The 18177-nt window shown below is 41.0% G+C and overlaps 1 protein-coding gene across 1 annotated transcript in view; it reads right to left on the bottom strand.

The window, feature by feature from the left end:
- Positions 1–1617: 1617 nt before the first annotated feature.
- Positions 1618–18177, bottom strand: part of LOC135463590 (sodium-dependent phosphate transporter 2-like) — a 60066-nt gene continuing 43506 nt past the window's right edge. Inside the window, 16 exon segments of the mRNA XM_064740905.1 lie at positions 1618–2794; positions 3231–3416; positions 3977–4098; positions 4382–4452; positions 5110–5242; positions 6636–6706; positions 7754–7816; positions 8435–8524; positions 9914–10033; positions 10768–10837; positions 10839–10865; positions 11773–11787; positions 11789–11859; positions 14698–14838; positions 15266–15367; positions 16509–16799. Of these exon segments, the coding sequence (XP_064596975.1) occupies positions 2557–2794; positions 3231–3416; positions 3977–4098; positions 4382–4452; positions 5110–5242; positions 6636–6706; positions 7754–7816; positions 8435–8524; positions 9914–10033; positions 10768–10837; positions 10839–10865; positions 11773–11787; positions 11789–11859; positions 14698–14838; positions 15266–15367; positions 16509–16698 (1710 nt within the window). The 5' untranslated portion in view covers positions 16699–16799 and the 3' untranslated portion in view covers positions 1618–2556.

The raw sequence follows: 18177 nt of genomic DNA, 5'->3' as shown, positions 1-18177 counted from the left end.
AACATCAATTCATCACATTTGCATATTATGAGTTATATGAACAGTCATTATTGAAGAGTTGTGCATCTATATCATGTCCAGCCTAATACGGACTACTAGTCATTTAAAACACCACAAAAAAATCTCGCAAGTAAAATAATTCCATAATTTACGAAAATCTAAATTTGAACAAACCCCCCTCCCAAAAAAAGATTGGTAGTTTCAACGTATTTTCTTGAAATTCTCTTCTGTAGTTTATTTTGTTTTAATCTTTTAATAATGTACTGGGAATGTCAAAAAGGCCTGAGAACAGGGAAGCTCTTTTATCGCTGCCAAAAAAAGCCCAAAAACAATAGTCCTGCTTGTACCATATGATCTGTCAAAAATGTATGACAATTGTTTTTCATTACTACAACATGGACATCTGAAAAAGAGTAGATGAGCGATGGAGAAAACTGAGAAGTTGGATTTTTGTGAACTTGTGTTCAGACCAGAACAAGGCAGGTGATGTTGCCCAACATCACCAAAGAGTTTGACCTTGAAACTTGACTATATAAAATAGGAGGGGGTCGGAAAGCGGGATTTACATCAGTACATACATGTATGATGAGTCTGAGAATTTTGCTTAAACTTCTCAATCATTTTGCATCAACATGGAAATAATTTATTATTATTCCAGACAAAAAAGTTATCATACAAATGTAACTTTTTAAAATTTTTGTGACATGTATCAGTGTTTATACAACATTCTACTCACAGACGCACTGCATTACATGTATCAGTGTTTATACAATGTTGTCTACTCACTGACATACTGTCTTACACCATTGTTTTACAAACTATTTGATTAAATAAAGTTTTCTTGAACTTGCCTTGAGCACTTGAGCAACCCATTACTACAGCTAAAGCCTTATTTCAGCTAAAACCTGCCACAGCTCTGTTTCAGCCACACATTATGACAGCCTTGTTTCAGCCACACAATTTAACTGTCTTGTTTCATACATTATGACAGCCAAGTTACAGCCACACATTACGAGAGCTTCATTTCAGCCACACATTATGACAGCCTTGTTTCAGCCACACAATTTAACTGTCTTGTTTCATACATTATGACAGCCAAGTTACAGCCACACATTACGAGAGCTTCATTTCAGCCACACATTATGACAGCCTTGTTTCAGCCACACATTATAACTGTCTTGTTTCATACATTATGACAGCCAAGTTACAGCCACACATTACAAGAGCTTCATTTCAGCCACACATTATGACAGCCTTGTTTCAGCCACACATTATAACTGTCTTGTTTCATATATTATGACAGCCAAGTTACAGCCACACATTACAAGAGCTTCATTTCAGCCACACATTATGACAGCCTTGTTTCAGCCACACATTATAAATGTCTTGTTTCATACATTATGACAGCCAAGTTACAGCCACACATTACAAGAGCTTCATTTCAGCCACACATTATGGCAGCCTTGTTTCAGCCACACATTATAACTGTCTTGTTTCATACATTATGACAGCCAAGTTACAGCCACACATTACAAGAGCTTCATTTCAGCCACACATTATGGCAGCCTTGTTTCACCCACACATTATAAATGTCTTGTTTCATACATTATGACAGCCAAGTTACAGCCACACATTACAAGAGCTTCATTTCAGCCACACATTATGGCAGCCTTGTTTCAGCCACACATTATAACTGTCTTGTTTCATACATTATGACAGCCAAGTTACAGCCACACATTACAAGAGCTTCATTTCAGCCACACATTATGACAGCCTTGTTTCAGCCACACATTATAACTGTCTTGTTTCATACATTATGACAGCCAAGTTACAGCCACACATTACAAGAGCTTCATTTCAGCCACACATTATGACAGCCTTGTTTCAGCCACACATTATAACTGTCTTGTTTCATACATTATGACAGCCAAGTTACAGACACACATTATGACAAACATGTTTGACTTAAATTTTATCTACAGGTTACCCTACATTATGGACTGAGCCAAACTACACAACAGCCAGATTTCACTGTTCATCCTCTCACTGCTACAGCCAGTTTCAGCTCAACTTCGTACATGTGTATAAACTGCTTGTACAGTTGTATACTACAGCTTTGCTTCATCCACAAGTGAAGATGTACTGGGAGTGGCATGGGGTGAGGGGAGTTATATGGCAAAAATGAAGATAGGGTCAAACCACCGTAAAGACATAAAGGTTTGAAGTGTCGCTTTTTTTTTTTTGCAAATAGCCTTATCATGTTTTTACAATTGTTGAGATTTGATGTGTTCTTTGCACTTTTGCTTCTTGTGAAACATACCAGTGTAAATTCATGTTACACTACTCATCTCTGCAGAACACAAAGATGGAACTTTTTGACTCTCTGGAAGTAAAAGCCCAGTCAGATCTGCTGTCTTCTTGAAACATTCAGAAACTAGTTCTGACAGGGTCTAGCCAGTCTGCGCTGGAATATACGAGATCAGCGTCTACTCCAACCAGCTCTGCACTGGACTGGATTCATCCACTTACAACTGCATCAAACCGGAGCAGACTGGCTCAAAGTAGCAGACGGAGACAGGCCATGACGCCAGCACTTATCCCCCCTGATACAGGCAATGTCACCAGCCATGCAAACACGATGTTGCGGAATAATTTCCAGTCGACGACTTCTCGAGATCGTACCCTCCCCACCATCACCACGGAGCCCACCTTACAGTGCGTGGTGCTGATTGGAATGCCCACATTGGAAGCCACAAGAACGGTAAAGGCAGAGCCAATTTCAATGCAAAAGCCACTGAAATATTAAAACGGACATAGACATAAATTAAAAGAATTTTTTTTTTTTTTTACATACAGCAGTCAGGTTTATGGGTACTGATATGAGAAATATGGTCCATAAAGGACACCACAGAAATGCAGTAGTTCACTCATGATAAGTCACACATTATTATCCCTGATTTGGAGACTGATTTATCACTGATCTGAGATTAGTGCTTTGACATTAGTTTGGAAATTAGGATGATGTCTTACTGGGAAAGATTCAGTCTATTCAGTAGCTAAGTAACGTAACATGTATTTGTGTCTAAATAGGCACTTTTGGAGGGGGGGGGGGAGGATTTTAAGTTTTTTAGCAGTTATTGCATTTCATTCTTTTCAAGTTTTTCAATTGAACGGAAGTGTTTTTTTTTCAGCTGTGTATCTGATGATTAACCACTTCAACAACAACGCACCTGCTGGGAGTGATTTTAGTGAGATCTTCCCCGAGTGTCTTGATAACACGGCGGCCCCACACCCACAAACCCACCGAAATGCCGACTCCTCCGTACAGGAGCAGCCAAATGGGCGTGGCTGCCTTCTGCTGGACACTCCCTTCTTGAAAGATAATCCACAGTGCCACCAGTGGACCAATCGCATTGCTGGAAACCAGACAATTTGCACACCCTCATGAATAAACATTTTCAGCAGAGGTTTAAGTAATAGGACAACAGATGAGCTTGAATTATTTGTTTAATTATCATTGTTATTGTAACACCCAACAAGCAAGAACAAGAAGTGAACCATCCAGATATCAAATAACAACAAAAAGAACAGCATTAACAATCTTGTTGCTTGTGGCAGCTAACTCAGATTTGGTAGCAAGGTGACCAAAGATCTCGTCTTTAGGAGATACATGAATGCAAAACTTCAGCTCAATACATAAATTACGGAAGCCATGAATTTGGCAATTTATGGTAATTAATACGCACACAGAGCATCAGTGATTGAACATCTCCCTTGTGTCATTGTGCTTTATGTGCATGTAAAACTTCAGGTCAATACATGCTGTACTTTTTGAGATACCACCCTAACATTTTGCTTAATAACATTGCCTTTCCTGTGATTGGACGCCAATGCTGATGCTCAGGGTACGACGTAAGCTACCTAATATAGGCGAGCTAAAAATCGGAGAGAAAATGCTAATGTCACACGGTCTCACCTGACATCATTTCCTCCATGTGCGAACGAACCAAAGATGGCAGTGAGAATTTGCAGAAAGGAGAAGATCTTGACCGTCTCGGGAGAATCTTTCACACTGTCTCGTGCAGCTTTCTTCCTTTTCTGAAAAAAAAAAAAAAGTTATCACTTCATGACAAAAACTCCCAAAAATCTGAATAATGCCTCCAGTAAATCTGATTTGATACTAACCCCTGGTTTAAATAACTTTGACAATACAATTATTTTGGACTAGCAGGATTCTATTGTTTGAACTGACTGATAGAAGCTGAACTTTACACTCCAGACACAAGCCCATTACATGTACTTCTTAAACATTTTTTTCTTTAATACAGTACTTATACATTATTTCTTTTGTTGATTATTATTCTGTTTCTTATCAGCTTACCTCTTCATTTTCTATTTCCATGGAACTTCCAGAATCGTTCAGTTTTTCCTCGTTGCATGGCAAGTCAAGCACTAGAAAGCCAAAGTCACAATAATACAGGTGCCATTAAGGACCTTAAGAATATTGTCAAAAATGTCTTATATCACATAATTATCACCATGATGCAAAACAACTGAGGCAAATAACACCTGAGGAGAACCAAGGGTAGACCTTTAGTCTGGTCACCTTATCCACAAATCACAAAAATGACTCTTCTAAAGGCATTTATATACTTATATGGTTGGTATTTAATGCCACAGGTGGCCAAGTTTCTGGGTGGAGAAAACATTATCTCAGCTACATTCGCACAGCAGCTTGATAATCCCAGATTCCTACTGATCTAATAATCCATGGCTCCTACTGATCTAATAATCCATGGCTCCTACTACTCTGATAATCCATGGCTCCTACTACTCTGATAATCCCAGACTCCTACTGATCTAATAATCCATGGCTCCTACTACTCTGATAATCCCAGACTCCTACTGATCTAATAATCCCAGACTCCTACTACTCTGATAATCCATGGCTCCTACTACTCTGATAATCCCAGACTCCTACTAGTCTGATAATCCATGGCTCCTACTACTCTGATAATCCATGGCTCCTACTGCCCTGCAGATTAACATTGCACTGTCATGGTTACTGCACTGTCATGGTTACTGCACTTTCATGGTTACTGCACTCACCAATGGCGCTGTCAGATACGGCAACTTTCTGCTCTGTCAGCAGAGGTTTTTGTGCTTCGTTAGGGATGTGTCCATTAGCTGCCTCCGTCCCATTCTCAGATTCACAGTTGTTGTTTACGTGATTCGTAACAACCTGAACAAAACATAAATGAAAACGCATTCACATTTTTGACATTTTTCATGAAGAGACTGACTTTTACAGACCAGGATATTCTACACTGATGACCCTTCATCTTTTGAAACCCAATTCCCAAAATTTTACAGATGGAGCAAGTTATGTACAGAGTACCTCTGACATCTCAACCATCTTTTACGTCAGTTTTACGTGTTCCGTGTACAATGAGGCTTTCAGAAATAGATGAATACGAGTTGCTGAGAAAAGTCTTTACCAAATAAAATTTTACCTTTAAAAGAAAAGAACACATTTATACAACCTATACCTTAAATGAAAGGGCTATACCTAAGGTTAAATAAAATATCTAAATTTTCTGTCAGCAGGGCTTGTTATTTGAGTATTTAATAGTTAAACATCAAAGGCTCAGAAGTTTCCTTTACACCGCCATTTGAACAGATTACATACGTCATCGTGCTTAGCTTTGCCCTGTAGCTGTTCAGGACATGGCATTTCAGACAAATTTTTGGCAGACAACAGCCACGAATGTTGGCATGATGTGATCCTCTAGTACATCACTAACTCTTCCTTGTTAGGGTTGGCTATTATAGACCTTAACATCCACGAGTACCATAATATACGCACTGATATAAAACTGGAATTGCATGTTAATCATATGGTAAGAGTCAAACCTTAAGCACCTTGACATCACAATGAATATTCAAGAGGAAGAAACAAGGCTTTTCATTGGACAAGTCTAAAACATGGAAGGATTTTCAACGCGCCTCAAATCGTTGGATTTTGTAGAAAATGAAGATATTTAAAACCGTATTTCTCTCTCGCAAAAACTTTCTTTAGAAAAAAAAATAGAATTCCACACAGTTTGTATAGCTCTTTCATTTATAGTATAGTTTGTATAAATGTGTTCTTTTCTTTTAATGTCTTGACATACACTTCAAACCAATATTTATCCTATGTACATAAAACCATAGCGATTTTTTTTATTTATCTGATTGGTGTTTTACGCTGTACTCAAGAATATTTCACTTATACGACGACGACCAGCATTGTGGTGGGAGGAAACCGGTCAAAGCCAATGGGAAACCAACAACCATCCTCAGGTTGCTGGCAGACCTTCCCATGTACGACCGGAGAGGAAGACAGCATGAAGTAGACTTGAACTCATAGCGACCATATTGATGAGAGACTCCTGGGTCATTGCAATGTGCTTGCGGGCTAACCACCGAGGCCCCATATTTATTTTATTAATGTCATTGAATTACTGCACCTTAATATGTGATAAATGTCAAATTTACAGGAACAGGACACTGTACTGGAGGCTAAAGTGCATAGCAATGAAGTTTCTACTGACAATGGCAATGAGAACTTTTACCAAAAGTATAAATAAGCTCACAATTTCTTTTCCTTCTTTTTCAGCAACTGGTGTTACTCCATCAACAATTTTGCCATCAATATTCGTTTTCTCTAAAAACAGACAATCTGAACTTTAGTCATAAAAATACATGCAAAAATGAAAAACAATTTAAGACATAGAAAAGTGTAGTGGCTGAAGTCAATAAGAGAAACTCATCATGAGATAAATGTGCTGCAAATGAACAAAAAATAATTAATTCTTACAAATACAAGACATCTGTAAATATATAAGAATAAAAAAAAACTTTTGGATTCTTTTTAATCAAATGAACTAAAACCACTACAGGGGTTAAATATAGACTGCTAGTCTGACAGTAATAATAACAATATTTATGAAGGTAACTCTGTCAATTTGTAAGACACTGTTCTTCCCCACGGCCTTCACAAACAAAAACAAAGCAATATATGGCACAGTTATACAGTGGCTAAGGACAAATATGGCTGCTGTCCCCGCAACTGTCTCAACCAGCCTCTATTTTTTTTAAATAATTAAGAAGACTAGAAATCAGGTTATAAATGTTTTTTTGACAGACAGAAAGACAGACAGAGACAAACAGACAAACAGAGACAGACACACAGACAGAGACAGACATACAGAGACAGAGAGACAGACAGAGAGACAGAGACAGACAGGCAGAGACAGACAGGCAGAGACAGACAGACAGAGACAGACTGACTGACTGACTGACAGACAGAGACTGAGACAGAAGACAGACAGGCAGACAGGCAGACAGACAGAAAGACAGAAAGACAGACAGAGACAAACAGACAAACAGAGACAGACACACAGACAGAGACAGACATACAGAGACAGAGAGAGAGACAGAGACAGACAGGCAGAGACAGACAGACAGAGACAGACTGACTGACTGACACACAGAGGCTGAGACAGACAGACAGACAGACAGACAGAGACAGACTGACTGACTGACAGACAGACAGATACTGAGACAGACAGACAGAGACTGAGACAGACAGACAGACAGACAGACACAGACTGAGACAGACAGACGCCAGGATGAACATGTACTTGGCTGAGACAATACCAGTCAATCCTTTAAAGCTACACAAGTAGATAACATCTTTACCCACATTTACCTGATTCATTCAACCATTCCACATGGTTTGCTGTCTTCACATTTGAGTTATTCTGATCAACAGCTACAACAAGAATTATGGAAATTCATCACAGTTACAATGTGTGAATGCTCAACAGCCAATACAGCTACAGCTGGATAAGTTATCTCCCCTGATTGTCAGTTTCATAGCGTGAGTCTGACACGCTAACAGAACAACTTTAGTCTCTAGATTTCTAAAATACGTACTAAAACACGTTTGGAGGAGGCAGTCATGTATGCTGCAAACATCCATGCAGAATAACTCACTATTTTATCTGGTTTTGTCATGTAGGTCTCCTAACTACCTGTGTCTAAACGTGTGCCAAGTTACGCCCCGCTCCCACGTAATGAGTTAAAACAAATACAAATGTGACAGGGGCCAGTTTTACAAACTTGAGTCAAATACAACTGTTATAGTGACACATAGTGTATAGGCACGTTGCCCTGGCAGTTACACTTGACATAGCATCAAGCCCTTCTTGTGAAATGCGCGAAATACTGTACAGGCACGTTGTTCTGGCAATTCCACTTGAATTGTGTTACACCCTCCTTGTAAAATGAGCCACATACTGTAGATGCACGTTGCCCTGGCAGTTACACTTAACTTAGCGTTACACCCTCCTTGTAAAATGGGCCATTAGAACCTCTAGAATCCACCTACCTGAGGCTGGTTTATGTTCAGGTGTACATTCCTTGCTGGGAACTGCCCCACCCAGGTTCAACACCTCAACACTCTCACTGAAACACTCTCCTGAAGCACAAATGATTGACTGATTTACACACAAAATACAAACTTCTGAACTGCCACACCAAGGCAGAGAATCACAGTGTAAATGCACCTAACCGCTGCCAAATGCACCTAATCACTGCCACACTAGCCTAGGAAGATACCTTTATTTATGTAATAAAAATCTACACGAAAAGTTTCCTTTGTGAATAACAACTAACTCACACAATTCACAAATAGATAGCCATTTTATGGTAATTCTCACTCAAGAAAACCGCAGCAATACTGACGTATTCACTGACGCGTGAAACAACGACTGTGAAATTAGAATACACACAATGCCGACAATCCTGATGATCCAAATGACCAGAAATTTCCACATTCTTTTAGTAAGGTGTTTTGATGCTTGCTTGGAACATTAGATGATATTCTTCTGGAAAATTATAAGTTTCAGCACCAAAACTAATACTTTGTGACATTTATCTTTCTTTAAAATTGCACTTTTTGTGGCTGAAATTTTTGGTCATTTAAGGTAATTCACTGTGGTATAAGGACTTATGCATGAAATGTAAACATTAGTAACGGGGTGGTTAGGCTTATGGGTGGAGAAAAATCAACCCCGGGGTAAACCATCACCCTTTATCAGATACCTGGAAACCCCCCCGACTAACGCCACAGCCACAACAGCGAAAACTTGATTCAACCACACAGCTTCATTGGTTAAAGGCCCAATGGTTGCAGCGATGGTGAAAGGCCCAATCGTTGCAGCGATGGTTAAAGGCCCAATGGTTGCAGCGATGGTTAAAGGCCCAATGGTTGCAGGGAGACAGCGCTTTAAACATCTGAGCCCATGACGACCCTTTTTATGAAAATTGATTTCTTTCCTTGATTGGTATTTTACGCTGTGCTCGAGAATATTTCACTTACACGACAGCGGTCCAGCATTATGGTGGAGGAAACCCAGGACCATCGGCAGGTTGCTGACAGACCTTTCCACGTACGGCCGGAGAGGAAGCCAGCATGAGCTGGACTTGAACTCACAGCTACCACATTGGGTGAGATGCTCCTCAGTTATCGTGCTGCTCTGGCACACTAGCCACAGAGGCTCCCCCTGATTTCAACAATCCCTTATATGAAGAGCTTGTGCCCTCAGAATTGACACAATAACACTACAGTGCTAGGCTGGTGATATGAACAGCCCGATAAACCAGATACAGTAAACATGACCAACAAAACCCACCCTACAATATAGTTTGTATTTATAAACATCATTTATATTTTTCTTAAAAAATGTTTAAAACCAGTTTGAATACCATGTTTCAATACCAGTTTTAGTCATTCTTCTATTCATGCTTATTTCCGTTTTTGATAATCCTTTCTCTGTACAACAACAGTGGAGCTTCGTGCACTTACTTTTGATTTTCCGTCGTAGCCATGGTACAGCTATTATCCTCACCACAAGAGCTGTTACAATCCCCACCCCAAAGCTAATGACGAATTTTCCCCATACAGGGATTTTGTTGAAACCTAATACTGAAATAAAACAAAACAATTACTGTTATTGTTGATCAACACAATGTAGTTAAAGGCAGCTTATTCCCTCTAGGATCATACCTATCCCTGAATTTGGATTCGGTAGACATTTTCCTAAATATCTCGACGAAAAAATATTCTCAAGTTACTCAAGCATTTTTCTTTAGATAAACCATCAATTTTTTCCGATTTACTATAAATGTTTCAACCTTTTCAACCCACTAAAGCACTCTTTCCAGTGGAATTTATGCATACAATTATTACGAAAATGATGCTAAAAATGATTTGTCGGTGTGACTATAGATGCAAGCTTCCTTAAACCGTGCAAATTATTTCCTCTACACCACATAGTTCTCTCAGAATGTTTCAAAATACTGGTTGCAGATGTGGTTGAAAAGGTATGTATGCCTGGGGTTTTAACGTCGTAGATTTCTCAGTCATATGACGACAATCTGTCTGCTATAAACCACTGACCTTTGGCAAGTAAATGATGAGCTTTTTGACAGTTAGGTACAGATGTAAATGCCATCCGCAGTGAACTTCATGTACAGTCACATAAAAGGCCATACTATCAAAGCTGATCACTTGCTGCCACCCAGGCAAAAGAACCATGAAGGTAGGGGGAGAGAATTTCTCCAATATGTACATAAATACTGGAAGATTTTGGATATTTCTAAAGTGTACAGTTAAAGAGCAGCCTAACTTTTCAAGCAGGATTAGTCAATCCCACTTACACTCTGATCCGACAAAGAGAATGGAAATGGTATTTATAGTGAGTGTGACAGCGTAAAATATCGGTAAAAAATTTCAAGCCAGGTTCCAAAGTCTTGGCCTAAAAAGATAAAATAAAACCATCATGTGTAAGAACATATCTGTATACATTTGTATATGTATGCCCCCCCCCCCCCCCCAGGGTTCCCAGACCATACAGGTTCCCATCCCTTCAGTGTCCCCATCCCCTCCAGGGGTTCCCAGGCCATACAGGATTCCCCATCCCTTCAGTGTCCCCATCCCCTACAGGATTCCCAGACCATACAGGATTCCCATCCCTTCAGTGTCCCCATCCCCTACAGGATTCCCATTCTCTCCAGGGTTCCCAGACCAAACAATGTTATCCCAGCCCCCACACCCTCCTCACCCCCTACAGGATTCCCATCAGAGTTACTATCCCTCTAGGGTCCCCACCCCCTAACAGGATTCTCTTCCGTTCAGGGTCTCCATCCCCTTCAGGGTCCCCCATCCTTGCAGGATTCCCATCCTTTCAGGGGTCCACCATCCCCTACAGGATTCTCATCCCTTCAGGGTCCGCATCCTTTACAGGTTTCCCATCCCTTCAGGGTTCCAATCCCCTACATGGTGCCTCTCTTTTAGCTGACACATGGCAGTAGACATAGACAGCGAGGTGACTACAGAAGGTTATGTGAAGGTTAATCCATTTTACCTTCAGACACTGAAGATCTCGGGGGACCACCTAGCCATCTATGCTGCCCTGAAGTAATGTATCTTTACTATGCTTAGTTTATAATTACTGGCACTGTTTTTTTTTTATTTTGAAAAAAAAAAATCATGAATTACACATAGGCGCTACGATCAAAAGAATCCTTAAGAATTCAAATTTCAACATCATTTTGAGAGTTTTCCTTTATTTTAAGGTTAAGACCATTATGCCTGGAAGCCTGTGACAAAAACAGTTACTTCCCTTAGAATAACTATTCAATGAGAGCATATCAGACACGTACCTTGTTTAAAATGAAAGTGTCGGATGATGATGAACAAGACGGATGAGATGATTCCTGAGAGGACAGGTGACACAAACCAGGAACCAACTGACGGAGAAACAAGAAACACATTAACCAACTGACAGAGAAACAAGAAACACATCAGCCAACTCAAGAAGAAACAAGAAACACATTAACCAACTGACAGAGAAAAAAGAAACACATTAACCAACTGATGGAGAGATAAGAAACACAATAATCAACTGAAGGAGAAACAAGAAAACATTATCCAAATCATGCATTTATCTGTTCTTTTTTGAAATTCTAAAAGGCCACACTATTTAATTATAATCACATTTTATACATGAACATGGTTGTTTTCACAGGAAATGAAACAATGCACATGACATCCCTTTGTTCCAATGTTACCATTTTATGGCTTTGGAATTACAGGCTACTTCATATGTACCCATCTTTACATGGCTCAGATCTCAAATATGCCTTCCTTACTCAAAAGACGTACTGTAATACTTCACCATTTCACATGCTTGGAGTAAACCACCGGTCTCCAGCAGGTACCTGACAAACCTCCTGACCGAAACACGCGTAATCCAGTGCTTGGAGTAAACTACTGCCCTCCAGCAGGTACCTGACAAACCTTCTGACCGAAACACGCGTAATCCAGTGCTTGGAGTAAACTACCAGCCTCCAGCAGGTACCTGACAAACCTTCTGACCGAAACACGCGTAATCCAGTGCTTGGAGTAAACTACCGCCCTCCAGCAGGTACCTGACAAACCTTCTGACCGAAACACGCGTAATCCAGTGCTTGGAGTAAACTACCGCCCTCCAGCAGGTACCTGACAAACCTCCTGACCGAAACATGCATACTCCAAGGCTGGAGTGCTTGAAGTAAACCACCGCCCTCCAGCAGGTACCTGACAAACCTCCTGACCGAAACACGCGTAATCCAGTGCTTGGAGTAAACTACCAACCTCCAGCAGATACCTGACAAACCTCCTGACCGAAACATGCATACTCCAGTGCTTGAAGTAAACCACTGCCCTCCAGCAGATACCTGACAAACCTTCTGACCGAAGCATGCATACTCCAGTGTTTGGAGTAAACCACCGAGCTCCAACAGGTACCTGAAAAACCTCCTGACCAAAACATGCATACTCCAGTGTTTGGAGTAAACCACCGACCTCCAGCAGATACCTCACAAACCTCCTGACCAAAACATGCATACTCCAAGGCTGGAGTGCTTGGAGTAAACCACTGACCTCCAGCAGGTACCTGACAAACCTCCTGACCGAAACATGCATATTCCAGTGCTTGGAGTAAACTACCAACCTCCAGCAGGTACCCGACAAACCTCCTGACTGAAACATGCATACTCCAGTGCTTGGAGTAAACTACCAGCCTCCAGCAGGTACCTGACAAACCTTCTGACCGAAACACGCGTAATCCAGTGCTTGGAGTAAACTACCGCCCTCCAGCAGGTACCTGACAAACCTCCTGACCGAAACATGCATACTCCAAGGCTGGAGTGCTTGAAGTAAACCACCACCCTCCAGCAGGTACCTGACAAACCTCCTGACCGAAACACGCGTAATCCAGTGCTTGGAGTAAACTACCAACCTCCAGCAGATACCTGACAAACCTCCTGACCGAAACATGCATACTCCAGTGCTTGAAGTAAACCACTGCCCTCCAGCAGGTACCTGGCAAACCTTCTGACCGAAGCATGCATACTCCAGTGTTTGGAGTAAACTACCAACCTCCAGCAGATACCTGAAAAACCTCCTGACCAAAACATGCATACTCCAGTGTTTGGAGTAAACCACCGACCTCCAGCAGATACCTCACAAACCTACTGACCAAAACATGCATACTCCAAGGCTGGAGTGCTTGGAGTAAACCACTGACCTCCAGCAGGTACCTGACAAACCTCCTGACCGAAACATGCATATTCCAGTGCTTGGAGTAAACTACCAACCTCCAGCAGGTACCCGACAAACCTCCTGACTGAAACATGCATACTCCAGTGCTTGGAGTAAACTACCAGCCTCCAGCAGGTACCTGACAAACCTCCTGACCAAAACATACATACTCCAGTGCTTGAAGTAAACCACCGACCTCCAGCAGGTACCTGACAAGCCTCCTGACCGAAACATGCATACTCCAGTGCTTGGAGTAAACTACCAACCTCCAGCAGATACCTGACAAACCTTCTGACTGAAGCATGCATACTCCAGTGTTTGGAGTAAACCACCAAGCTCCAACAGGTACCTGACAAACCTCCTGACCCAAAAATAGGTATACTCCAGTGCTTGGAGTAAACTACCGCCCTCTAGCAGATACCTGAAAAACCTCCTGACCGAAACATGCATACTTCAGTGCTTGGAGTAAACCACCGACCTCCAGCAGGTACCTGACAAACCTGACCGAAACATGCATACTCCAAGGCTGGAGTGCTTGAAGTAAACCACCGACCTCCAGCAGGTACCTGACAAGCCTCCTGACCGAAACATGCATACTCCAGTGCTTGGAGTAAACCACCGATCTCCAGCAGGTACCTGACAAGCCTCCTGACCGAAACATGCATACTCCAGTGCTTGGAGTAAACCACCGACCTCCAGCAGGTACCTGACAAGCCTCCTGACCGAAACATGCATACTCCAGTGCTTGGAGTAAACCACCGACCTCCAGCAGGTACCTGACAAGCCTCCTGACTGAAACATGCATACTCCAGTGCTTGGAGTAAACCACCAACCTCCAGCAGATACCTGACAAGCCTCCTGACTGAAACATGCAGGTGAAGCAGCAAGATCTGGACTCAAATACACAACATCATCGCTTTAACCATCTAAACCAACGAGGCCCACCAAAATGATAATACACAAAAATGGTCATTTTCAGGTCTTTGTTTTTGATTAGTTCTTACTGATCAGGCCAATCTGTCTCCATTGGACGCCTTTGCTGCCATGAGCCACAAGGGCAAACCCTAATGTCGCCCCGACAATGCTATGAGTGGCGGATACAGGAAGCCTGAGAAATGTGGCAATCATCAGCCATATGCACGAGCCTGAAAAACAAATCATTTATTTAGATCACTACTCTTTACCATTCTTGTTTTACATCATACTCAACAATTTTTCACTTATCACAGTTAGTCAGTAACATAAAACTAGAACAAATGGTATGTAGTGTACTACATTCACTGAAATTCAGACATCTTTCGTTCATGTTTCACAGTGAATTCATGTTATGAAGAAGTCAATGTTCTGCGATGTACAACTTGATGACTTGATTTGAATACAACACAGTTTGCGTATAATGTTTTGCTGCTTCGTACAGGAATCACAATCCGGGGTTTGCAGGAGCTCAATCTAGTGGCCATGTTGGAGTATTCCAGCTATTCCCAACCCATGCTAATATTTCTCCAACATGGCCAACAAGCTGTTGTTCTACTTTACCAGCTGATGACATCATATACGGATCGTGTAAGGTACCTATCAACGCGGACACGTTCCCCACCATCAGGACCTCTTCCGTCCCATTGTACGGCGACACGTCTATAATGCCCTTTCGTATTGTGTCAGAGACTTTTGAACCTGGGGAAACAAAAGTAACAAATGCTGAGAAAACAAGTAAGTGATACCATATGCACATCTCTATACTCAAACTTAATCTGTACACGTAGCTTGTCCCGAAAAGTGATCTGTACCCGACTTGTGGACTGACAGATGAACAGACAATGTAAAAATCCTGCGTGTAATGTCACCTCCTGTGGTTTTAAAAAATGGACCAAATTTCAGGAGATTACAATGCTTTTTGTAAGGTTTGACTATAAAGCAGACCCAACTGGAAAAAGTAAGGTTCATGCAGTGTTTGTAGGAAAGATTTTTTTCCTTCTGATTCTGGCTAATCACTAAGATATAGATTTTCAAGAAATTAACATTGAGAGAAACAAATCTATCAAAACCCTACATACTGTATCTTTTAACACAGAACCCTTATTAGAGGGTCACTTGGGCTACCCTAATTGTCCAACCTTTTCAACCGCCAATGTGGTCAATATGTTTGAACATTCTGAGAGAACGATGGGGTGTAGAGAAGTAATTTGCACAGTCTTATGAAGCTTGCATTTTCAGTAAGACAAACAAATCAGTTTGAGGTGATTTACATAATGGTTGTATGCCTAAACTCCACTGAAAAAATAGTTTTAGAAGTTGACAAGGTTGACCGTTAACATTACCTCCAACGGACACATTTTAAAGTAAAAGAAAGCTAAAATATGAAGTAAGGTTAATCTGAATTCTATGGTGGGCTTTTTGAGCCAAACTGACCGTAACTAGGCACTCTGACGTCACATCACCTTTTTTACGTGATGTTCACTAGAAAGAATGAATTTTTGAGAGCATTATTAAAAGAGTATTAAGGTATAAAGAGTTATTCCAGCATTCAGTGTGGTGATTAAAGTTGGTTACTTCCTGTCATGTCAGAGCTACTAAACTATAATAGTATGTCCCATAAAGTCCACCTTAGAATTTAAACCTATGAGCACTTTTAACCCTCTTCACAAAAACCTAAAACAATAAATGAAAGGATAGTAATGCATAGTTTTAAGTTATCTATTAATTGATGTCTGTTTCGATTTTTAGAGATCTTTTCCTTGAAATATGGCTGTAATCCTGTCACTGCTGAAGACGATGTTAAAAAAAATGTCATTATATATGTATTGCCTTTACCTACCTAATAAAACAGCTCCCAAGACTTCAAAAATACTGGCCAGTATACAGGCCTGTACCATAGTCAGGACCTTGGCACCCACAGACGTCCCAAAGGAATTGGCCACATCGTTGGCGCCTATTCCAAAGGCCAACACGAAGGCCACGATGAAGCCCACGATGACCATCCATAGTTCGTTGTCTGTGTAATCCATGTTTAATGACTCCGTATCCTTGACAACGATGTTGTTACCAGCATAAATTAGGAGAAATTTCAACCCTAAGAGAGGCCGTCGTCACCGATGAGATTGGATACCTGTGAAATTAAACAGAATGAGGTATTAAATTCTCCAATGAAAAGATGACAGGTTCATTTTATATTACAATCATACCCTTGTGAACCATTCCCTAAATCATGCTTCTACACTGGCCACTGTGATAAAGTGTTGCAAAATTTGTAACCAAGCAGAAAATCCCAACATACATGTACAAATCATTCAGGAGTAGAAGCTTATCAGGAAAACCAATGTATTCCACAGGAAATCAAGAGACGCCAGATGAACCCAATGAGTACCAAACAAAACCAATGGACACTAGACAAAACCAATAGACGCCAGAACAAACCAATGCAGTCAAGACACAACCAATGGACGCCAGAACAAACCAATGGAGTCAAGACAAAACCAATGGACGCAAGAACAAACCAGTGGAGTCAAGACAAAACCAATGAACGCCCGAACAAACCACTGGAGTCAAGACAAAACCAATGAACGTCTGAAGACAGTGATGAACGTGAAATGAAAACAATTACCACCACATGAAATTAATGGATGTCAAAAAAGACCAACGGACGACAGGTAAAATTACGTGAAACCAACAGAAACCCGATGCAACCGATGGATGCCAGAATATCAGATTACTGAGTACTCCCTTCTCATCCACTCATTACGCCTAAACAAATCTGACTAGAGCTAGGAATTTCTTGTCAGAAATCTTGGGAAATCCTCAGAAATAATCGTCCAGCAGAAGGAAAACCACATGTACATGAACCTCTTCACTGGTGGCAAAGCCCGCTTTGATAACGTTTCAGCCTGTCAAACTATACCATGGATATCTCCATTATCTTGAGAAGCCTACAAATGTTACCATTTTACACACTTCAAAACAGCTGCATTGCTGTTTGAGGACGTTCTTAAGATCGCTTGTAAGAACACTGGTGCGACAGCCAAATGATCAAGCCGTCCTCAGTGTTGTAATGAATGGCATGACTGCTGCGAGCATTGCCGAATGACCATCAGCAACAAGTTGTGCACAAGTTCTCATCATGTATTATTTACAAACACATTCCATGTCTTCCATCAGACGTTCACATCTTTGCATTTATGAAAACAAGGGAGGTGTTGGGATAATGTAGGTTACTCAACACAAGTTTTTGGAGTGTCCATTTAGGATCACAATCCTAATTTTGGGATGGCAATCCAAATTTTGGAGTGTCAATTTGGGATCACAATCCTAATTTTGGGATCGCAATCCTAATTTTGGAGTGTCGATTTGGGATCACAATCCTAATTTTGGGATCGCAATATTAAGTTTGGAGTGTCAATTTGGGATCACAAACCTAATTTTGGGATCGCAATCTAATTTTGGAATCACAATCCTAATTTTGGAGTGTCAATTTGGGATCACAATCCTAA

The sequence above is a fragment of the Liolophura sinensis genome, chromosome 3 (assembly GCF_032854445.1).
Source record: "Liolophura sinensis isolate JHLJ2023 chromosome 3, CUHK_Ljap_v2, whole genome shotgun sequence".
Classification (NCBI taxonomy): domain Eukaryota; kingdom Metazoa; phylum Mollusca; class Polyplacophora; order Chitonida; family Chitonidae; genus Liolophura; species Liolophura sinensis.
This window is presented reverse-complemented; position numbering and strand designations above follow the sequence as displayed.